The sequence below is a fragment of the Dama dama genome, chromosome 8 (genome assembly GCF_033118175.1).
Source record: "Dama dama isolate Ldn47 chromosome 8, ASM3311817v1, whole genome shotgun sequence".
In the NCBI taxonomy this organism is placed as follows: Eukaryota; Metazoa; Chordata; class Mammalia; order Artiodactyla; family Cervidae; genus Dama; species Dama dama.
Genome location: NC_083688.1, coordinates 9,494,210 through 9,518,778, shown reverse-complemented (window position 1 = coordinate 9,518,778; position 24,569 = coordinate 9,494,210). Strand labels below are relative to the sequence as shown.

The following is a 24,569-nucleotide window of genomic DNA, read 5'->3' as shown; positions in this document are numbered from 1 at the left end:
AGAGCAATGAATACATGGACTCTATGGTATAGAAAACAAGAACATAGGCCCTTTGGTTGGGAGGGGTTGGTGTCGCTATACTCTGCCATGATCTTGTTCAGTAATACCAAAACTGATGCCTCAACACTGTGGTTGGTAAATTAAATATACAAGCATCTAGATGTTTCTAGTCTTTAAATGGTTAAATCTTATTTCCTTGCATATCAGTAGCCCATTTGTACTATGGCACAAGCACTTAAATCTATGCTTTCTTCCAAATGGGTAACATAGTTAAGTTACTGTTGCTGAGGGAATTGTGACCATGAATTTACTTAAGAGCCTTGTACAACTCAACTGACAAGTTCACCTCCTTGAGAGTGGCAAGGTGGGTATAACTTACATCTCTTTAAAGAGCAAGATACAGAGGTACCAGTAATGACAGCTCAATTCATAGGTATTTGGCTACAAACAAAGCTTTCAGCTCTTTACAGTGCAACACGATCAATCAACTCATTCATTTTCTGACCCCACTTTACCTTAGTGGAGCTGCATAGAACAGAGCCCTGGCACACTGTCCCCTCCCCAAGACACCCAACCATGTCTTTTGGGGGTGAGGAGGCGAGGAGGGAGTGTCTCCAAGCACTTAACTAGGTACACCCTGGTTGCAGAGCAGGCCTGGACCTGACATAAAACTTGAAAACTGAATCTTAAATTGGGGGTGGGTAGCAGATACTAATACCACGGACCTGAATATCAGTAACTTCAAATTACGGAATTCAGAGGTTCTCAAACTTTAGAATACTTTCAGAATCACCTGGAGGGCTGGTTAAAATGCACACTGCTGGAACCTACTCCCCAAGTCTGATTCTGGAGGTTCGGGGCTGGGCCTAGGATGTGCATTTATAACAGTGTTCAGGTGATGCTGACGTTGCTGGTCCAGGGACCACCACACTGAGAACCACTGACCGAGATGACACCACGGGTCCCCTTCTGATTTTATTATTCTCTAATTAATACATTACTTTAGCCTTAAAAAAAAAAAGAAAAAAATAAGGGGAGGGGGCACTCAAGTAATTGGTTCTCTGTACGTATCCCCCTTTATTTTTTGGTAGCATACTACACCTAAGTGTTTTATGATAGAGGAAGTTGAGCTGTCTTGAAGAAAATAGCTAAGATTAAAAAGCCACAGAGACTATTCCTCTAAATATCAACAGAAAAAAAGCAGAAGCAAAGCTCTCTCAAATCTCAGCCTTAAAGGTAACACGGATCATGAGAATACTCTCCAAGTTTCTAAACTATGAGAATCATAGTAAAACCATGTCCCAAATCACTATTACATATCGGTATTATTAAAGTGCTCTTTCCAACAACCATAACTGAACAATTTTGCCCAGTCTAGCCTCGGTATCAGAAGCTCCAACAACATTTCCGATCATAATTTTGGAGCTACATGCATTCTTTTGGGAAATTCAAATTCAACAACTGCACCAGTGAGTAATAAATATCATGTGATCTTCCCCAGATACACCTGGCAATGGAGCCAGAATACCACCATTCTCTCTTACAAGGACTCTGGGCCTTACACAGCCACATCATGCTGCAGATGACAAGGAGATTCCCATTTTATCCTAGACTGCAGCTGCTTTCCACGTGGCCCCCAGGTGAAGAGACTACATTTGCTGAACAGAGACCAGCCCACTCTGGGTATCTCTGTCAGTCCAGGTCTCCCCAACACACAAGGGGCAGTCACTACCATGGTTACTATGGAGCTTCTAGAGCAGCAGCTATTAACCAGGGCTACAGATCAGTTTTCTGTGAAGCTTCGCAAATGCCTGGGCCTGTCCCTCAAGATTTCAACTTAGTGGGTCCAGAAAGCCTTGGGCTCCCTCCCCTCGAATCCCCTAAGAACCCTGGATGATTCCAGTATGTGCATATTGGACTGCACATGCACACTGAGATGCATAGCTTGAGTGACCTTAGTCTTAGTTTCTTAACCAGGGATTGGACCCAGGCCACAGCAGTGAAAGCGCCAAGTCCTCATCACTGGACCGCCAGGAAATTCCCCAGTTCTAATGTATATTACTAGCTGAGAACCAGTGATCTAGAGAAACATGCCCAATAAAATGTTCTGTGTTATATAACTATTAAGTACTTCAAATATGCCTAGAGTGACTGAGGAACTGAATTATTTTTATTTACTTTTAATTAAATTCAAATAACCATACGTAGCTGGTGGCTATCATACTGGACTGCAGTCCTAGAACAACACTCACAAATCATCTGCACTTCTCCCTGTTCAACAACAGCTCCAAACTTCCCACCTACTGCATCATGTACTGTATCAAATGAAAAGAGCAAAGAACATCGTAAATCGATAGACTTGAGTTCAAAACCTAACTCTATCACTGTTTGACCCTGAACACATCAGTTCTTTATCTAAAATGCACATAACACACTTCACACAGTGCCCGGTACTTAAAACACCCAGTGAATAGCAGCTATTATCAATAATGATAAACAGTGCTTCTGCCTGGCTCTAAAGTCTGCCCCAGTGTGCTCCGGTTCTTCACATTTTTCAGCCTCACGCCAAACTTTCCACTGTTCAGCTCCATGCAACTGTATCCTGCCCCACCTTCCTGCCCACAATGGCTTCCACCAGCAGAAACTCAACCCTTCAACATGAAGCCACTTCCCAGTTCTTTAGCACATTCTGCTCTTTCACATTTCTAAAGGTCCTGCTGTAAAATCAGTCACAAGCACAAGTTGAGCACTTAGTTGTCCAGCTAACTGACTGCACCTCCCAAGGCTAAGTTCTTGGAAGTCAGAGACCAGGTATTTTATTTCAAAGTCCCCCCCAAGACCCCATCTGCAGAACTAGGGTTCGGGAACTTCAATGTGCCAGGCTGTCTTACTTTAGGAAGCGGTAGCAGATACCATGGATGGAAAGCCTAGATTAAACCATCGAGTCAAAGGACCAGGGGCACTGCTAAACCCTAAACCAGGTTAGGACTCTGAGGGCAGAAGAAAATGGGGATGGGACTGAAAAAGCAGGAGGGAGGGTAGAACAAGCAGTCAAAGAATGAGCACATTTCTGAGGAGAATCGTGGGTGCTACCCTATAACCAGAGAGGTCATCAAACTACACAGGCGTCCACAAACACACTGCTTAAAAAACAAAAAGGCTAAAGGCAACTTACTTTTTCCTCTCTCATATCAGGGGGACTGCACTCCCAATTAAGGACAGTTACTAATGTAGGGGCTAGTTAATAAAGGGTTCAAGGATTCTTCCATTAAGAAGAAATTCCTTGCAGACCAAAAATAAATGCAAGTTAAAGAAATTCTTACTCTTAAAAAAAATGAAATGAAGACATTTCCTTTTCCTGGACATGAGATTTCTGACCCCCTCCCTTCAAGAGAATACGCAGCTTAGCAAACTAAAATGTATTCAGTTCAATCAGATTACTTTGGTCTCATGTGAAAGTTCAACATCTGCTCATATTAGGAGGGGAGGTGGGCAGGGACTGAACTCACACTTCTGACATTTAAAACCATTGTGAAAGATTTGTGACTTGCAGTTATAGATGAAATGTCATCTTCCAATCTTTTGTAACAGAGAAGGGGGCCTTAAATCTTCACTAATCAGTTTTATTGGAAAGTAGCAATTGTAGACCAGAAAAAAATCCCTACTACATGCAAGACAGAAAAACCAGTATCAGCAGTCTGCAGGCACCCAGGAAGAGGCAGAGGATGGGAAATACCAAAGAGCCAGAGGTTCCACTCTGGGAGAGACGGAGAGGAAATCCTTTCAATGGGAAACCACGGGGGTAGATTACTGTGATTACACTTCAAAAGCAAAGGCTCTGCCACAAAGACACATAATTGAGAGGAAAATGCTGCCCCCTTGATCAGGGAAGTCGGGGCCCCCTGCTATATACTCTCCTGCATTCATAAAAATAAAAATAAAACAGAGGAAAAGAGCCATAAGAAAACCCCCATCTCCATTCACCACTTATCTCTTTCCAGATCACTGGACGTGTTACAAACTGCCTGCCAAATGAAATGCATCAAAAGATGCTGTTTAGGGGCATCAAAAGGAAAAGGATGCCTGGCAGGCTGGACCCTTTGAATATATTCAGAACAAACAACTTAGACTCACCACTTGCATAGAGTCCCCCTGCTCTAAGCAAATGGAATTAAAAGCCCCACCAGATCAGAGGGCTAATGGAATCCCTTACAACTTCTTATTGCACCAAGGGAAGCCATAACCACCTAAGGGGTAGCTGAGATAAAACACACTTGACTTCCAAATTCTCCAACTTGTGATCATGACTGGTTCAGAAGGCAGTAGAGAGAGCAGGACCAAGGACCCAACTACCAAGCAAAAGATATACAATTCATCAAAACGCACCACACCACATGGCAGGGGCAACAGGAAAGAGAAACTTCTTAATTTTCTTGAAATAAAAGCTCCACTGAGAAAAGCTCCAGGTTTCAGTCCCAATCCAAAGATGCAGAAAGGAAGTGACCAGGCAGCAAACCAAAGGAGCCAGATTTGGTACCCAAGGACCAGCAAAAACATGATCAGAGAGGGATGGGCCGGGGGCTGCCCCAAATGCGTCCATCAGCAAGCAGAAGTCTTGACTGCCGCTCGTCCTGTCACCCTAAATGCCAACTAGTTGGGGCCGGAAGAAACCTAGAATATCATTTCCTACTCCTTGTGCTTTCAAATTTATTCCTGGCCAGATTTGTTGTATGACTTTTAATAATAACAATAAAAAAAAAAACATCCCTGGCTCTTTAACCGAAAGAACCCCCTAATTGATTCCCACAGTAATTAACCTGCATTTTACCTCAGAGAGCGGTAGTTAAGGAAGTCGGCACTGCTATTTATAACTCATCTCAAATTGAGGGCAGACTGCCTAAAATCTAACACATCCCAGCTGTACTCCTGTTTGAACTGGGGCCAAGGGAATTTTTTAAAGCAATCTTGGCACCGAATGAATGACACCAACAGTATGAGCGCGCGAGCGGTTGTGTTGTGGTGACGTAGCACTGGAGGTGGAATGGGAGGGGGCCAGTGTACTGTGATCCCTCTCGTGCACGCCTGCTGCTTGCTGAGTCCCGGTACAGTAAGCTGGGAACCGCCCACTGAGAGCCAAACACAGGAAAAGGCTTTTCCTGTGGAACGCCTTGAAGTGAGAAACACATGGCTAATCTGCATAAACGCGAAGCCATACCGCCCCTGCCAGGAAGGTTAGTGCTCGTAATCTCTGGCCATGAAGCTGGCTGCCTGGGAGGACTTGGACTGGCGCCTGATAACCCAGAAAGAGCCGAGAGAACAGATGGGTAAGGACCCCGGCAGAAAACAGCCCCAGGTCACGTGACGCGCCACATGGCCCCGCCAGCACAAACTATTGTCTGGCTGCGGAGCTCCCATACAAAGGCACCCGGCCTCAGCTTCCTGTGATTATAGGGACGGGCGGCAGCTGTTGATCCAGTTCCCGTGTGGGACCCTCCCCTACTGAGCAGCATTCCAGGCAGGGACAAGTAAAAAAAGTTAAGGGCTCTCGGCTTCCCCGCAAGCTCCACGTGGTCCCACTCAGATCTAAGGAAGGACAGAGCAGACTTCCATAAACAGACCCGCCCTTTGCACCCCGAGCCACACGAGCTGACCAGCATAAATCACTCTCCTTGTGCTCCCCTCCCCGGCCACACAGACATCTGTATCCTCACCCACTCTTCTCTCACTCCTCCGGCACACTTCAAGGCTTTGAGGACTGGTCTAGGAGCCCAACCCCCATCACAGATAAATTGCCCAGAAACCTGCTTATTTAGTTCCATCCCAGATCCTGCCTCTGACAATAAGGAGATTCCTTCCTTTTCATTTTTTCTTGCAGTTCAGCAGTCATTTCCCCACCGATAATGTGACCCAAGGCAGTAAGAGATTCTTTACTTCCTATCTGGTCTCACCAGAGGCATTCACTGATGATTTCCTGAATCTAAATTGATAATGAAAATCTCTCATCAAATCTACCCATACCTGACCCAGGAAATCAACCCACTCAGCCTATATGTCTTATCATTCATAACCTGAGAATCACACCCCATTTTTCTACTTCACAAGAGACTGAAAATTCTTTCATTTTAGTTCTAGTTCATTCAAGTTCTCAACAAACTGGTCATACGCCTGTGGTGAAAGAGGAATTACCTACACTAGTTTACAACTACCACTCCAAAGAGACAGTTTAAAAAAAAAAAAATTCTTTCAAAGTTCTGTACGTGTTCACAAAAATCCAAAGTCAATGAAAAGTTCTACCTACCCCCATTCTGTTTACTGAAGTGATTCCTGAAGATCAGGGCACATTCCTCTTTGCAGCCTTAAGTAAGAGCTCATTTCAAAGACATCGCCTGAAGCATCAACCTCATGGAACCCCTAGGAGGGGCTGCAACCAGAAAACAGACTCAGGACCTTCCAATCCACACTGTCTCGAAAGTGACAGAGAACAAGAAAGGACGCCTGGCTTGTCCAGGCTCAGAGGTATTTAGGCTATTGAGCTCCATCCTTCCTAACCAGAAGATCAGGGGAGGAAAAAAAAAAAAAACTCACTAAAGGTAGAAAAAAGAGGCCAGAGGGGGAAAGTCATTGAATCTTCAGATTATGAGAGCCAACTGTAATAACCACATCACAGCTGTCCATCCAAAAGAGGCATATGACAGAAAAACCACAACCAGGTGGCTGATACATCTTTATTTCTTCATTGGTTTCTGAAAGGGCCTTCAAATAAAGCAGCTAGAGCATCAAAGTAATAAATTCCCCAACAAATGATAAAGTTCTTCTCATTCAGAGCACTTTCATTAGCCACCTTTCACAGAGAAAGTGGTCTTCCAAAAATGATGATCACTTTTTTGAAAGACCAAACTTACCAAACCAAGTTCTCCCAATTTCCAATGAATTACAAAAACCTCTATGAAAGACACCCATCTTCTTGAGAAAGGTACTATTAAAACATAGGGATAAAATATATAAAACAGTGAGGCCTCAAGACAAGACTTCCCCGATGGCTCAGTGGTAAAGAATCCACCTCCAATGCAAGAGACACAGGAGTTACGAGTCTGATCCCTGGGTTGGGTTGGGAAGATCCCTGGGAGGAGGAAATGGCAACCCATTCCAGTGTCCTCGCCTGGAAAATCCCATGGACAGAAGAGCCTGGTGGGCTACAATCCATAGGGTCACAAAGAGTCAGACGCGACTGAGCATGTAGGCGCACAAGGCCCCAAGACAGTAACTAATCAAGAGTGAAATGGTGAAAAGAGTACACCAGACTGAGAGAACGACTGGGTTTCCATCCCAGCTCTCTGACCAACTGGGGACACAGGGGCAGGTACTAACCGGGTTGTACCTTAACCTCCTCAGCTACATACTAGAATCCTGCCCTCCAGATTCTGAATCAGCAGCTCTGGGATAGGGCCAGGAATCTCCTCAGGCGATTCTCAGGTCCAGTCTGGGAGCATTTGGGCTCCATGGCCTCCCTCCAAATCTCCTCCCACCTCCAGCACAGAGCGACTCGAGAACTCAGATGCACTCAGATGCACGTTTGGTTTCCTTAACCAAACAATGGTCTGAAGAGGGCAGTGCCCGGCCAATAGAGCAAAACCAGGAATGGAACTCAGATTCCCAAGTAAGCAGCACTCTCAAAGCGAAGATTTCCCCAAATTCTTATACTCAATCCCTGACTGTCTTGTCCACCTAAGCACCTATTACTAATAATTACTATAAGCTTTATTTATTTATCCTGTTCGCTGTCTATACCCTAGAGTAGAACATAAGCTCTGGGAAGGAACATAAGACACCTGTATGTAAAACACACTTACCCACTTTAAAAGGAAAAGAAAGGAGACTGTGAAAGAGAAGGTGGGACTCTGTAGGTCCTGGCAATTCCTACCAGCGTTCATGTCGAGAGGAAATGCTTTGGCTAAACATGGTCAGTCCTAAGAGCTCTGCCTCCAACTTCTCTGTCCTTCAGTTTCTACGTCAACAGAATAGAGATGACAGTGGTAGCACCCTCAGGGTTGAATGAAATAAGTTAATACATTAAAACAAAACAACACAAGACACTGTTCTTTAAACCAGCTGGACATGCTCCAGCCTCAGTCTTTGTACTCACTGATCTCTCCACTTGGAATACTCTTTCTCCTTCCAGGTATTACGTGAGCTCTCTCATGTAAAATATCACTTCAAACTGACCTCCCCTGATGCATCTATTTAAAATTTCAATCCAGCACACTTCTCGCAGCTGACCCCTGATTAACTTTGCTCCTGAGCACATATCACTAAGCATACTATATGCTAAAGTTTACTTATTTATCTTGTTTAATGTCTATAACTGAGACTAGTATAAGCTACAAGATAGAATACAAAGCATGTGTCTGTGTTTAAATGATTGCTCTATCCTCCAGAACTTAAAATTAGCTATTGTCATCCTACACAAATCCCAAATTTCTAGCAATAAAGCTTAGAAACCAGAATAGTTAAGGTCCGGTCCCACACACTCAAGACCAGAAACCCAAAGTGGTCAACTAGAAGTTAACAAATTACTTCCCTCTCTACACCTTCAACAGGAGAAAAAGCAGAATGGAGCTGAAAGCGGTTTCAAAATACCTACTTAAAAAACAGAAGCACACAAGCCGGACACCAGAGGGTTGGCCAGTCCAGTTCCCAAGCTCCGCCTACTTTCAGTGTGTTCTTCCCAAGGAATTTGCTCAATAGCTCCTTCCAAGAATCCTGACAGTAAAGTCCAGCAGTTTTCAACCAGGACAATACGAGCCCCTGAGAAGTGTTTGGAAACAAATGTATGAAAAGTGGCCTTTTTGGTTATCACAGCGGTTCTGTAGTGTTACTGGCATTTGTTACCTGGGGAGCAGGATGCCAAATGTCCTGCAATGTATCGCCACACAAAGAAGAGCCTCTCAGAAACAATGGACTCTAGCCCATTACAAGCTGAATCTGAGATGGAGAATTTCCTGTAACACTTGACTCGGGAGCAGTGGAGGGAAAGGGAATCAGAACTGACTGGTACCCATCCCAAGTACAAAGTCACCCACTAGCCAAGATAATAATAAATTAAATATTTACTTTATGAAATAGCTGGAAGATAATTTATTGAAGGTGGTACTTTCCCAGTGTGTTAATCACAATTATATAGTTATTTGTGGTTATTTATATATATACATCTTTTCCTACTAGAAAGTACTCCGTGGCATTAGAATCCTGGTGCCTGATACACTGTAGAAGCTCATTAAATATTTGCTGCATTACTGTAAGCAACTGCCGAATGGCAGGTAGATACAGGTTTTTCAAAAAAAGTTTTGCCACAAGACTTCTTACACTGGCAAGTCCCAACTATCGAATGCTTTAAATTAGACAATATTTCAGTAACAGGACTGGACCATTAAATGAGCTAAAAAAAAAGTTCTTATCCTGAAAATTCTTGAGAAATGAAGCATGATCAAAGCCTAAGAAATCTTGATGATATACAAGGAAGACAGATTGGTGTACTGTATCCCTAGTACATGCTTAATAATTAAAAACTTAATGTACAGATCTTGCTACCCGCACTAAGTGTTATGGGTTGACATCAGAAAAAATGTATTTCCTCCTGCAAGCCATCCCTTGGTGCTTCTACTCAGGAAAGGACCTTAGTGTGGATGGACCACAAGCCCAAACAAGAGGGGAAATTTTTTAAGATATTTTCTTCCCTACCTATTTGTCATTCATCATGAATTGATCCGGTACACTTAAGGGATACCTGGACAAACAAGGGTCACATAACCTTACCCAGGAGAGTAACTATCAACTTTTCAGTAAGGACAACACTTCTAAATCACACCAAGTTCTTTTAACCTGGTTTCTAAAATACTACTCTTTCTTCCATGCATTAAACTGCTCCGTGGGTAACTGCTCAAAAACAAAGAAAAAAGGCAAAAACTGCTCTTAACCAAGAAACTTTAAGGCCTCCTTGCTTTCTCTTTTAAAAAGCTCTCTTCCCCTCTCCCTGGCTCCCATTCCTTTTTATCTCCAAAGCTGGACTGATCTGGCATGGGTCATATAAAGAGATCCCAAGCTTCTCCGAGTGCACAGTTCTACATTCTGCCAGTTTTTCCTTTACTAAAAAAGGTATCTGTGATACATCACTTAGCTGTAGGAATGTGACTTACATGCAGTAGGGGATTCTGTTTGTCATCATGCTTTGACTGTCATCAATCCAAACAAGTACTATATTTTTGATAAAGATACTGAGAAAAGGCAGCCATATCACTATTTCATTAATTCCCAGGGCTGCCTTGGACCACTCTCCAAAAATGCCAGCCTTTCCCTTGGTCCCCCTAAGTCCACTGGGGCTATAACAGATACAATAAAACTAGTTAAAGAATGGCTGAAGGAACAGCCAACATTACTAAGATTATGCTGTTGTTTAGTCGCCCAGTCGTGTCCGACACTTTGCAACCCCATGGACTGCAGCACGCCAGTCCCTGTCCCTGTCCCTCACCATCTCCCAAAGTTTGCCCAAGTTCATGTCCATTGCATCAGTGATGCTATCCAGCCATCTCATCCTCTGAGATGCTTCCAAATCAGACTTTTTAAAAAAGGTCATTAGTTCCCCAAATGAAAAGCCATAGAGTCCTTCCTATAGATTCTCCAATTCTCTCTCTTCTGAGCTCCAAATGTACCTGGGTACCAACCTCCTCTACACCACTGTCCACACAAATGTGTACAGAAAAGCCTTGCTTCATCATCATTTATACCAGAAATACATGAGAACAGACCAAAGATACCAGCTGTCTTTCTTGCTATCTCTGGCCAGTATAATCAAATTGGGATGGATATTTGGCATGCTAAGCTATGGAAATCTAGCTAATATTTATCCGTACCCCCACCCCCTAGTCTGTTTTGGCTCACAGACTCTTTTGAGACTGTCTTATTCAAGGCACACCGAATTTCCTTTTGGTAAATGTGTCTGGGTGGGTGAACACAGCTATCTCAATCTCATTTTATTTTAACCCAAAATACCATAATGAGACCACATATTGGTCACTTGAGGTTTTATGTAGGGGTTTTAAAGAAGCCAATTCAAAGCTGCACTGGGAAAGCAGAAGACTGAAATCACAGACTAGAAAGAAAAACAAGAATGCTACAAATCTGTTCTAGACCAACAGAACCCCCAAAACAGACTAAGGAGGGCTGAGAAACAATCTCCAGACCAAAGGAAATAAAGTGGGAAAGGAGAAGAGGCAGAGATCACCTAGGGAACTCTGGTTTATTACTTAATTAGACAAAGGCACGTCCTGCCTCTAGTTAGCCAGGCCATTCCAACAGAGGTGAGCAGATACCAGGAATCTTCACTGAAACGATGTTGACCTGAAAGTGGTATAAATTGCCTCTCCAGTTCTTTTAAGATGTTTTACCAGCTCTGATGTGTTAAAGTTACTGATGTCTCCATGTGCTCTGCATTCTACTAACAGAGTTAGACACCAAAGGAGAGAATGAAAAAGCAAGAACAGAGAGAAAATAAAGCTAAATGGCAGAGGGATGACATAGTGAATCTAGAACACAGAAACACACACAGAGCACATGACTCCCTACCAGAGTATTCATCTGTCCATACAAATATCAACTCACAGATCAAACTGCCAACATACTGCCTCCTGGAAGCCTCTGCCTTCATCGCAGCCGGGTCACAGCGATCACAGTTTCCCTACTCAGGCAGGAGGGACAAGCGGTCTGGTACAGGAAACTTATTTTTAATGGGAAGGATTCAGAAACCACATAGGATTTTCAGAAAGCCCACATGAACTAGAACACTGGTTCTCCACTTGGTCTTTCCATTATTATTTTTTTTTTTTTGGTCTTTCCATTATTAATGTTTATTGTCTGACCATTTCTGTCACCTCCATTTCTGTGCCAACCACAATCCTTAAGACATACAACAAGGGACAGGTCTTGGCTCAAGTGTCCATTACTCAAAGAGACCTCATCCACTTCAGAGACGGGGTAACTTGTCAGGAGTCTTCTTAGAGGGTTTATTTACTAGGACTTCACAACAAGTGACACAAGGAAAGGAAAAACAACAAAACGCAAGATGGCTACTGGGGCAATGGGGCGGGGATGAGAGACAGAGGGACGTTATTAAGAACGATCTACTCAGAGACCACCAGATTCTCAGATCAGCTGGCCATCAACAAGCTGAAAGGATATCACAGCATTTAATTAAGGCTCCCATACTAGCCTCTGAGTAGCATTTTAAGAATCAGTTTTCAGGCAATTTCCTTAACTGGTCATACTTGGAGACCACCATAGGTCACCATCCTAAAATGAGCTTTTCCACCTTCATCAAACAACCAGACCACAGGTTCAGATTATCCTCATGCTATGCCACCAAAGAGTTAGAAGAGAAAGAAATGGAAGGCAAGGAGTCTCCAGGTCCTATAAACAGAGTTTGTCATTATTGCCTAGTAGAAAATATACTATGTATATCAAAAGTATTTTCTTTAAAAAGAAGTATTTCCTTTCTTCTCCCCCAACTCCAAGCACTTTTAAACTTTTCTCTAACCAATAACATACTTTGAACATAATGTGAGGGCAGTTACATCTGAAACATTTTAGCCTTTGGTACAATTTGGAAGAAGCCCCTCAGGTAATTCAGATATACTCTGTAGCCTAGATGAGCATAAATCCAGTAGTTCTCAAGCTTGAGTGTGCACTGCAGTGGCCTGAAGGTCTTATTGAAACACACTGCCACAGCTTCAGATTCAGCAGATCTGGATGAGTCTTTGCACTTCTAAACAGGACCCAGGTAGTGCTGGGTGATGACGAATGGTTAGGGATGACACTGAGAACCACTGCACTAATGCACCTCTCAAACTAGAGCAGATGCTTAACAAAATCTGTTGGGGTTTTGTTGTTTTAGCATTAATACAACTCAGATGTAGCTAAATACTACGGGACAGCTTTGAATTCAGCAAAGACTAATGCTGTGTTTAAGCACTCAATTCTACCCCTTTCTCAAGCAGAGGCCTCTACCAACTAGGAGTTGGGTTTGAATTTCAGTTGATAAAAAATAACACTTTCATATGTTATTTAACATTGACTACAGTTGCAAGGTAGGTAGTTTTCCTCCTTACACAGTTGAGGATACAGATTCAGAGAAGTTAAGTGACTTGCGTAGTCACACAGCCTAAGGTAACTTTAAACCTCAATTTCAGAACTGACTCTAACATGAAACTGTGTGAGGCACTTAACCTTTGTGCGTTCACTCTCTTGAAGTGGAAAATTAAGACAAAAATCTTCATCTCTCCAGTGAGTGCTCCAACTTCTAGAAAGTAAAATCACTCGGCAAATATGTTCATAATGCAAGTTTTGTTCACTTAGATCAAAGTGAAGGGTTCTATCTTTGAGTCTGAATCCTACCTCCACCCCCACTGTCAAAGAGAACAGGGCCTCAGGACCAAATGCTGCCAATTCTTACCACTGGTATCATACAGCCATTCATCAGAAACCTAAATAAAAATCTAAATGGAAGAGATGGATGGGACAGAAATCTTGGCATAATGTCAACTGTAACTAAAGGCTTTTCAGTCTTTCACCCCATTTAAGAGTTCTAGACTATTGCAAAAATAATGTTCCAACAAGCTCCAGTGCTTGAATAATTTATTTTGGATAAGCAAACTTAGTATTTTATAATGTTAGATAGCTCTGGAGAATCAGACAAACCTAGATTCAAATCTACCTTTTACTAGTTTTTTTGCCCTAGGGCAAATTTCTCATTCTTACTCTACTTTCTTGCCTGTAAAGTGGGAGGAGTTAACACTAGAACCCGCCTCTCAGGGTTTTGAAGATTAAATGCAGAAATTCATGGAGAGACACAAGCATAGCTCTTGGCACATAGTAAGTACTCAAATACACAGTAATTGTCATTAATGGTCACCTCTAACATGCCATCAGTTGAAAACAGGGACCTCAGTGAGGTCCCTGGCCTATCCCTGGCCCAGGACAAAGTTGTGGATACATTACCTATAGAACTGATCCCCAAATCTTTTATAATATCTTTGGCAGCCCAGATTCCTAAACAAATAAAAAAGTTAGAAGTCTAGAAACAAAAGGCAGGCTAATGCTAATGAAACTCCATCAGTTTGTGGCCAGAACAGAATCCTGTCCAAAATGCAAGAGAGAATGCCATCTGTACTCACCAGAGAAGATGTAGTAACAAACAGGAACCTATTTCCAGCATTTCTGCTCAGATGACTTCTTTAAGAACAGCAGAAAGCAGTAATAAGGTCTACCCAAGAGACAGGGGAAATCACTGGGCAAGAAGAGCCCAAAGACATATCTGTTTCCTCTAAAAGGAAGCACCCAGCACGCTGTAGCCTTTAATCCTCTACCACGTGGCTGAACTCACACTCTTCTTAAAGCCAAAGTACACCAGGCACCAGTCAGTTGAGAATAAACAGCTGGATCCAGATGCACTCATGCAAGTTGTGACCTCAAGGAAAACAGGAGGCAAAATAAAAAACACTCAGCACACAGCAAATGGGTTTTCAAATGACTGGTATCACACCAGTCCCTGATCTCCCCTGCTGCTGTCATGCTGGTGCTAGATCTCGAAGGGGGAGTTCCTTTTAACAGAGATGTCTATAAACAAGCAAGCTGAAAGCTAACAAGTTTAAGAGGGAAACGCATACAAAATTCTTGGCTGCTGGTGATGAGCCACAAAAAAATCATGAATGCGCCAGTGCCAAGGGAAGAGGAAGTCTAATATCTAACACTGCAGACTTGGGAACCCAGAAGCTATGAAGCCATAAGGAAGCCCAAATGCAAAAAAGGGGGAAAAAAAGCACATGGCACATTTCCTCTTCATATCCAAGCAGCAACTCTGGGCCTGAAGAGCACATAGCCCAGCGCCCAAAAGCCCCTTAGTATTTCATATCAACATTCACTTCCTGGAGGGCGACAGAAACCTGTCCCGGATTACTGAGTGATTTCTAACATGTACCATAACCAACACTAAGTCAACATTTCAGGGATCAAATTTCCTACTCGGCTGCATGTTGGAATGCATTCTTGGCATCAGACTTCTTCCCACTGCAGTCCACCCTTAGAAAATGCAGACGCCACTGGGAAATAAAGATTCAACCTGTCCCAAGACCATCTTCTAGTATGCACAAATGACTAACAAAAATAAACAAAAGTTCACTCAGGTGTCCCTTCAAATTCAATAAAAACTAATGGCATCCACTTAAACAGGGAGAAGAGTGAGTTCAGGGAAGAATACTCATGACAGTTAAGTCAACATTCACCCAAACTTGGATTCTTCTAAAACCTAGATTGACTGAGGAGTTCATCTCAGCCCCTATAAACTTGCTGCTGAACCACTGTGCCCACTTCCGAGTGGCTGGAAACTCACTTTTGCAAAATGCCAGAATGGCCCGGAAAAGGTGGTGCGAGAGATATTTCCAAACTAGAATCTGTATTCAAAACTCCATACACCTTTACACGGGAACAGCGTAACCCACCCTCCTCCTCTAGGTGGAGGGCACTGGACCCTCCAAGCACCTTTATCTGTTAAGCATCACTTAGAGCCCTTTGAGAAGTGCCCAAAACTGCTTGTGATCCAATCACACATGGACCAGCAGGTAAAGAGAAACCAAAATCACTACATTAAAGAGGCTCCTATAAGGAATAAGCATGTGTGTGCAGCATTTAGGAGCTTCTTGGCCACAGTCAGTCTAGTCAAAAACAATATTAAAGGCCATTTCTGTGAACAGATGGGCAAACTGCATATGCCCAACATCCCGCAATATAAGGTCTGATCCAAACAACTCAGCTTGATCATGGCTCCCAAATCTTCAGAAACAGCAGCAGTCTAAGATCCGGACAGGTACCTCAGGGCTTCTGTTTTAAGAAAGGTCAGTTAACTCTGCCAAAAAAGAAAAAACTCAGGCTCTCTAACCAAAGTTGAACCACTGACACTGAAGTGTCCAGGGCACACAACTCTGAAGGTGACACAACCTTCCAAACCCAAAATTACTACAAAAGAGGCCCTGAACTGGCCAAGAACTTGGCAGGTTGTACTAAAGGCCCCACGTAACCACAGGAACCACTAAGACCCTGAAACCACTCTCTTTCATGGAATTGGTTACAGTCCAAATTCCCAAAGTCACCAGAATGAGACAACTACAGGTCTGGGGATGGATGTGTAATTTGGATTCTGCAAAGCCCGTGAAACCCAGAGTAGCACTATGAAAAAGCAAATTAGTAACTTTCCCTTTTGGACATTTAACTTCACAAATCACTGCCTCTGAAAAGTTGTCCCAGGTTTACCCTGCCCAAATCTGACCGCTCCTTATTCCCAGATCCCTTCAGGCCATACATACACTTAGCTTGGTCCACGTCCATTTATAAAACCTGGCTCTGCAAGTTTTCCAAATGTGTGCACATAAGCATGCTTCCCAAGAAAACTAAATTCCTCTGAAGCAGATATTACCTCTATCTCTCAAGTCCCTCCCTAGTATCTAGTAGGTATGTTCACACAGAGCTACTTCCCACTCTCATCTGAAACTCCAGACCTCCCTGAGCTAGAAATCCGGCTCTCAGCAACAAACCTGAAGTTCTAATACCCTCCCTACCACCATACTGGGAAAGGCCTGGATAACCAATGTCAGTGTCAACCCAAGTTTTTGTATCTTGTTTTAAAACAAGCTGATAGTCTTTGGTAAGTGAGCTGAACCTAACTAAAAATTATGGTCAGAGCCATAATTACATTCATACTCCCCACTATCGATACTATGCTGAGTCAAAAAGGCACTTCCAGGAATCTGGTCTAAAAAACAGTTCTTGCGAAGAAAACTGGTGTCAAGAGTTAGTGGATTATGTTTGAAAAGGGACTTTGAGAAAGTAAATCCAGTCATCTCACAAGACCACCAAGGGAGAGTACGATCAGAAGACAGTTCAAACAATTCTAAAATACTTCCTCCTCCATAAAAAGGATGTTTCACTAAAAGAACCCAGAAACGTGTTTAATCCTAAAACGGCAATTTTAAAAACAAAAACTGAATCTACCCACATAACCCTTCAGGCAGGATTTGGTGAGTCCCCAAACACTGTACTGAAACCTTGGGTATTAATTTTCATATATAAATAAGCGATGCACAGGAGTCCAGTAAAAACTACATAAATAAAACCAGCCCTTGGAGTGGGCTTATAATCCTGAGAGCCAAAGCACAACAGAGGCTTGGGACAGACAACACTGAAATTGTAGTATCTTTTTTTCTCTTTATAGTATTCTAAAAACGCAAACCCAACCCTAAAAACATCTCACCAAACTACAAAACCTTTCTGAAAGAATAAGGCTTTAAATTTAAAACTCACAGTCTCATAAACAAAGCGTTAGAAGCACACTTAATTCACTGACTGAAACTTAGGTCCTTCTTTCCAAACTTCTGTTTATTTTCACTCTGAAACTGCAATCGATTTTAAACAGGGTTCCACGTGTCCTGAACTTAGCACGGAGCCAGGACAAGGAAGGCTTCTCTTCCATGGCATCATCTTTTCACTTCAAATTCTTCTAGATGATCTCTTATCTCCACGCTCCCTGCCCTCACCTCCACCCCCACCCCCCACATCACTCTCTCTTCCCTATCCCCAGGTCTTTTTCTTCAATGTTATTTTATTCCACCACGTGAAAAGAAACTAGCATTATCTTTGCTTGAAAACTGTTTATTAATTTGCCTGTCAAACATTCTATAGAGCCGTTTACATCTTACTACAGAAACCTCCTGGGTACATATTGACAGCTCAGCAAGTATTTACACAAAGCTCTGAAACATTTGGTTCCTTCAGAGAGAAGAAGCTGCTGTGTCAAGCAGAGAATTCTCAAACACCTTTCCCTCATTCATAAAGGTAAGCTTCCTTCTAGCACCCCTCTAAGATGCCTAAATTACACTTTTTAACCACTAAACCAAGAAGAGAAAGACTGGAAATTCAGGGGCACTGGAGAACACCTGAAAGAACAGCATATGCAGGACCAATTGCAAACCATACCACATAGTTTAACAACAACAACAAAACCAGGGGTATGAGAGAAAGCAATACACCTACGAAGCTGACCCTGAAACACTTCAGCTTTTCCTGTTCCTGTCTCAGGAACCTTTACTCCTCTCTCAGCAAAACTTACGGGGCAAGTTCAGGCACTCAGATTACAACCAACCGCCCAAACCAGACCTAGACCTGCCCACACACCCAAAGAAGCTGGAGAGCTTAATGCTACCTCTCCCCACCTTCCTACCCTGCCCCGGAAAAGAAACGGTGTTAACATTCAATTTATGAATATCCACTCCTCACCCCTTCCCTAATCTACCTCTAAAATCCTCTCATGGAGATTCTGAAAGAACTATTTTTCAAGTCTTGCTTTAATGAAGTCTGCCTAATTTTTTCAATTACTACTTAGTGTTTTAATACCACAAGCCAGGTAGAATGACTAATAACAAACAGATTAACAGTCTCAAAGCAAAGGAGTCTGACAGGGCCTTTTCTTTGAAGGGCCACAGACACAGTGGTACCCAACTATTTAGAGCTTGATTCTGTAAATCCTGAAGAGAAAACAGCCTCGAGTTCCATGAGCCCAGGGGAAGAAAGATGGTCTCCAGATCCCTATCAAAAAAGGTACAGGAAGAGGCTGCCCTCCTAACAAGCCAGGTATGGAAGCACAGACAGATCCGTAGCATCAGAGAGGAAGGTCATGCAGTCCGGAGGGAGAGAAAATGAAACAGAGAAGGCAAATGCCCTGCCCAAAGTCACACAGCTTAACCCAGAGCTGCATATGGAGCCAAAGCTCCTCTTCCCGAGTCCTCTGCTCATGACCCCTCACTACTGCACCACACGCAATTCGATGTACAACGGTAATGATAATGACCAATCTAACCAGGGAAAAACTCAAGAGATAAAAAGCAAAGGGAATTTAGGACTCCATATCAGAAATCGAGGTATCACTCCAGCTCACTGGCAGAAAAGAACTGTTCAGTGCCAATTTATTCTGAATACCATATTTGCATGCTTCAGATCCTTCTAGAATTTTGGGATTTGTAGCCAATCAATACAACTTTTTGAGGGACGGGGATGGGAAAAGCCCCTGACCATTACTTTGTTAGCTGATTCCCACATTTCAAAAAAGGTTCACTAACTTTGTAAAAGGCCTGCTAGAGACATCACACCCTACAGGAGTTAATCTAACATATGAATGTTTAATGCAATCCAGGACATCTTGTTACAGCAGGTGCCACTTGTCATGGTAACTCTGTGTCACACACAAAGGAAGGAACCTTAAAAAGTCCCCACAGGGCCCAATACAAAGAAGCCAGCCTTGGTCCTGACAGCTTTCTCTCTTCTCTCACCATCAATCCCACTTCATCACCCCCAGTTCTCTCGTGGAGAGCAGAGACACATGAAGCCCCTACAACTAAGTGCTGTCTCAATGTGGTTACCCTGATCCCTCCTACTTGAGAGAGCTCCAAGAGTCCTGTGTTTCAGCCAGCCCAGAATTTCTGCCAGTAGGCATTCCCATAATAAGCCTAGGATTCCTGTGTTTGTTTCCCAGGAGTCGGAAGTATCATTTGATATTTCCATAGCAGGAACTAACAGCCAAGCTTCCACAATCAAATTCACTTTGATCCTGGACTACATATTCTATTGGATTTTTTTTTACTTTGATGAGCTGGTACTACTCTCAAGGTACTATAGCTAAAAGCATCCCAAGTAAAAAGCTTTAAGTGATGTTCAGTCACATAGGTGACTGAAAAGTATTTCATTACTAGCAGGATACAACTCTTTGAGATACAATTTTACTTATGGAAGGGCATAAAGGAAAAGTTGGTTTGCTGGGATCTTTCCAGATCCTGTAAAAAAGACATAGCCACAATATACACACTTATCTAATCTTTCTTTCATAAAGGCAGAGTCAAAGGAGAGCATTACTATCTTAGATGTGTTAATCAAGTATCTACAAAACACTGTTAATTCAAGACTGAGGGAAAGAAAAGAACAGAGCAATATCTTATTAATTAAGAATGTTAAGAACAGGCCATCATGGTCTGACAAGAAATTTATCCTTAAGTAGCAAAAAGGAATTCAGTACGAAATCTATCCACCTACAACCTTCATCTAGATGACATATCTGAAGCAATCTACAAAACTGGAAGTTGCACCGTCTCTCCTAAGAGTGAATGCTCTCCAGCCCATGGCTGTGGGTCTCAGGGGAATAGGCAAATGAACTGAAATCCAACAGGAATCTATGTTGTGTGAAGTGCTAAGCCTGGTAATGTTAAAAGGGAGTCAGAAAATTTGCCCAAAGGCAGCATAGACAAGCTTCTAAACAAGGACTGTATCTACTTTCCCACCTTTTACCCATCATAGAACATAGTACCAAGTACATAGAGAATGCTCAAATATTTGTTTAATGACTGAAAAGCAGAAAATGCTATACAATAAACATTAAAAAAAAAAATTGCCTGAATATCCCCAAACTTAAAGAATTCAAGGTGATTTTTGTTTTTAAATGAGCCTTGACTTACCCCAAATTTTTCCTCCAATGGTTTAAGAAAGGCAAATTTGTCAGCCCTCTTTCCCCCCTCCACCACAAATAAACGAAGAATGAGGGGAAAGAGATATAAACTATAGAATGATCCAGAGACAAGAGGATGTTCTAAAACAAAATTTATCCTCCAAACACTAGGAATCCAATTTAAAATTCCCCTATTTCTTGCCCAGATATAGGACATCATGGAAGACATGGAGTCAAGGCACAGACCTCTAAACCTGCTATCTGATACAACTACTTTTAAAAATCCCAGCTCCAAGTAACAGTGGAAAAGCAGTTCTAGGATGGGGAGGGAATATATATATATATATATATATATATATAAAATTATGCCACTTAAGTGAAAAAATGTGAACAAGATCTCACAGGACAAAGGTATAACTGGGTACTGCTGAGAGAGGGGCAGACATGAAAAAGGATCGAGCCTTTTTCCTTTGCTTTGAAAAGATAAGATGACTCCATAGAATACCCAATATTCCTGACCAAAGCATTGAAGACAGAACATGATGAAAGAAGAAGAGCAAAATAAAGCAGAATGCACAGAAACATACCTAAAAGTTGTAATTTCTAAGCAAATCTTAAGTATCATTGCAGGTCATATTTTTATTATCTTGGAAGACAGAAATAAATGGAACTTAAAATGCAGAGAAAAAAAAAACTGACCTGTATTTCAAAGCTGTAAAATGATGACAAAAGAGAAAACTGGTTTTTTTTTAATTCCAGGAATAAATGATAAATTTCACCAAACCAAGCCTTTAAGAAACAGTCCCTCTCAAGATCATGAAAGATGTCCTTCCCTTTAAATTGAGCTGCTCTCCCAAAGTTTAATTAACAAAAGAAAGTGTTAACAAGATTCAACATGTAAACAAAGAATGTCGCCAGCCTTCCTTAGAACACTTAAATGTGAAATTCTCAGAAAGCCTCCAGTTCTCAAAGTTTTCTCTTACCCCCTCTGATAAAGATCCCACATTTGCCACTCAATAAAAAGCTCAGTAAAATAATTTCAATTCTGCAAAGCGAACAGGGTCAAAATTACTCAAGACAAAACGCATCTTCAGAGCCATCAAAGAAGTCATTTATACCATCAGGAAAGTCACAAAACCAAAACAAACAGCAAACCCATTGTAGAGAAAAACTCAGCTACTGTTCGGATAACACAGAATCTATTTCAGGCTGCATAAAACATAACAAGCAAAATAAATCCAAGGTACAAGCAAAATGCCACTGCCTCCTCTTTTGTTCCGGGCACAATGTAACAAGGGCAGCCTGTCTGGGGCTCTGCTCCTGCTGATACAGTATTGCTGCTTAAACCTCCCTCCTCAAGGTCACAGCCAATTTCAGCTCTGGAATAAAAGGCAGATAGTGGCAGCGATGGTTTGGGTTATCACTGGCAGAAAAGCAGAGTGTAAAAGTTTATGAGCTCATCAGGATTGTTGTACCATTACATCAGAGGCAATTATAAATGGCCAAGAGCAGGAGATGGGGAGCCAATCAGATCACAGATAGGATGTCAACCTAAGACCAACTGTCTCCTGGCTTTGACAGAAGGATTTTACCTCCATAATTCAAATCCCAAACCAAAGCAATCTGCACTTACTACTCCAATCACTCAGCTGTTTACCAGCACTTCCAGGGAGAAGCCCAGGCCACTGGGCCGACGGAGACTAAGACAGGAGACGACCCGGGCTGCCCAGGGTGAACCGAAGCCGGCCTCTAGCTGCTCCCAAGCAGGCCCCTGCCCTCCCTCGAGGTCCCCCCGAGCCCGAGGGGCCCCCTCCTTGAAAGCACAGATGGGGACCGGCCTAGAGGAAGGTAGGGAGGGCAGAGAGGAGCGGCAGGTGAGCAAAGTACTGTTCACTCAACTCCCGACCTCCGAGCGCTGCCTACACCCCTAACCTGAGCCCCCAACACCCCCTCACCCCGGGCCGGGCCCTTTTCCCGCACACCCGGCTCCGCACCCCTCTGAAGACCCCCCGGAGCTGGAAGGGACCAGGGGAGGAGGAGGAGGGGAGCAGACACCTCAGGGAAAGCCCCACACAAAGGCTGAAGGAGGGAAAGAGAGGAAGGCAGACAGGCAGCCATTTTAAGAGAGAAAGAGCGAGACAATGGCAGCTCCCCAGCAGTGGGGGCCCCAGACTGGGGGTAGCCCACGGCCGTGGCCCGCTCCCCGCCGCCGCCACCCACTCCCAGGACGCCCCCACCCCACTGGCCACAGCCCCCCCCACCCCACTCAGCCGTGTTACCTGCGGGGTCCGGGCGAGCGGCTGCCCCCCGCCGCCGCTGCTCCCAGGGCTCATGGGCGCGTGGTGGCTCCTTTGTTGGGCCCCTCCCGAGGCGGCCGCGGCCGCCGCCGCCGCAGCAGCAGCAGCCCCCCAGCACTGCGAGGCCATGTCCGCCGGGCCCTTGCCGGCGCCCCCGTCCTGGGGCCCGCCGCCGTAGTCGCCCCCGGGGTAGCCCTGGTAGCCCCGGGCCGAGCTGGGCGACGTGAGCAGTTGGTTGAGGGTGGGGGTGGCGGTGGGCTGGGGGGTTCCCCCTGCGGCCGCTGAGGGGCCGCCTCCCCCCATGGCCCCGAAGCGCTGCTGAGCGAAGGACGAAGACGACGAGGAGGCGGAGGCGCTGGAGGAGGGAGGCGGCTTGGAGCCGGCGGCCGCCGCCGCCGCCGCGCCGGAGCCCGGAGTGCCACCTCTCGGGGAGCTCAGCGCGTAGGCCTGGGGGGGCGGGGGGTAGGCGCTGCGGTTGGGGTAGTAGGAGTTGTACTGGTGGTTGGGGAAGCCGTGGTCGTGCGAGTTCTGCTGGGGCCCCGCGTAGGGCTCCAGGCCCCCGCCGCCGCCGCCGCTCTGCAGCGCTGCCAGGCCAGGGCTTTGTTGTCCGCCATGTTGTTGGTGGAAGACGGCGGCCGCGGCGGCGGCGACGGCAGACGGGCTCCGGCCGTAGGGTTGCCCGAAGCCGTAGGCTGGGGGCGGCAAGGCGGCCGCGGCTGAGTGAGGAGGCGCCCCCACCCCGTCGCTGCTGCCGCCGCCACCGCCGCCGGGCGGCTCCGTGAGGTTATTGTTCAGGGCGGGCCTAGGGCCCGCGTTCCCGTTCGAGTTCTTCAGGTCCGGCTCCGCGCCGGGCCCGCCGGCTCCGCCGCCGCCGCCACCCCCATTGCTCTCGGCCCCGTCCTGCAGCTCCTTTCCCAGTGACTGCGGCGGCCCCACGGCGGGGCCCTCGCTTTCCTGCCCGGCGGCTGCCTTCATTTCCCCGCGCTCCGCCGCGACCGCCGCCGCCGCCTCGCCCCCCGCCTCCTCCCGCTGCTGCTGCTGCTGCTGCTCCGCTTTCTTCAGCTCCGAGGGCGGCGGCGGCGGGTTGCCCAGGCTGCTGGCGGCGGCGGGGGCGACCTGCGCGGCCATGATCCCCGCTGTCTCGTCCGCGGAGAGACCCGGCCCTGTCCTCGTCTTCTCTCACCCCCCTCCCACCCCACCCCGCCCCGGGGCCGAGTCCCCCCGGGCTTCCCTCCCCACCCGCCCGGGCGGGCCTCGCGGGGCTCCGCGGCTTTTGCGCTGCGCTCGCTCGCTCGCTCGCTCCTCTCCCCCCCGCCCCGCCGGCTCAGGCTCCGGGCTGGCGGCGGCGGCGGAGGAGGAGGAGGCGGCGGCGGCGGCCGAGGCGCCGGCGGCTCAGCTGCTCCCGGCTCTGTAAGCTCGGGACCCGGCTCTCCCGGCTCATTCCCCCCCAAGCCCTTGCCTGGGAATGAGGGGGGCGGTGGAGGCTCCGCTCCCCAGGGCCTGGCCCCGCTGTGACTCTCCGCTTTCTGCTGCCGGAGAAAGGAGGGAGGGAGGGAGGGAGGGGAGGGAGGCGAGGGGGAGGGGGCGGGGAGGGAGGGAGGGAGCGGGGGGAGGGGGACCCGGGACGGGCGGGCTGGAGGGCGCGCGGCAGCAGCCCGGGCGCCGGCAGGCAGAGTCGGAGCGTG

General features: G+C 45.4%; 1 protein-coding gene across 4 annotated transcripts in view; it reads right to left on the bottom strand.

Moving 5' to 3' along the window:
• Positions 1-24,061, bottom strand: part of ARID1A (AT-rich interaction domain 1A) — a 68,570-nt gene extending 44,509 nt beyond the window's left edge. For 3 of the 4 annotated variants that reach the window (XM_061148295.1, XM_061148297.1, XM_061148296.1), the window contains exon 1: positions 22,867-24,061. In XM_061148295.1, the coding sequence (XP_061004278.1) occupies positions 22,867-24,012 (1,146 nt within the window). In that variant the 5' untranslated portion in view covers positions 24,013-24,061. The remainder of the gene's footprint in view (positions 1-22,866) is intronic. The other variant, XM_061148298.1, reaches the window with a different exon arrangement.
• Between the last annotated feature and the right edge of the window lie 508 nt (positions 24,062-24,569).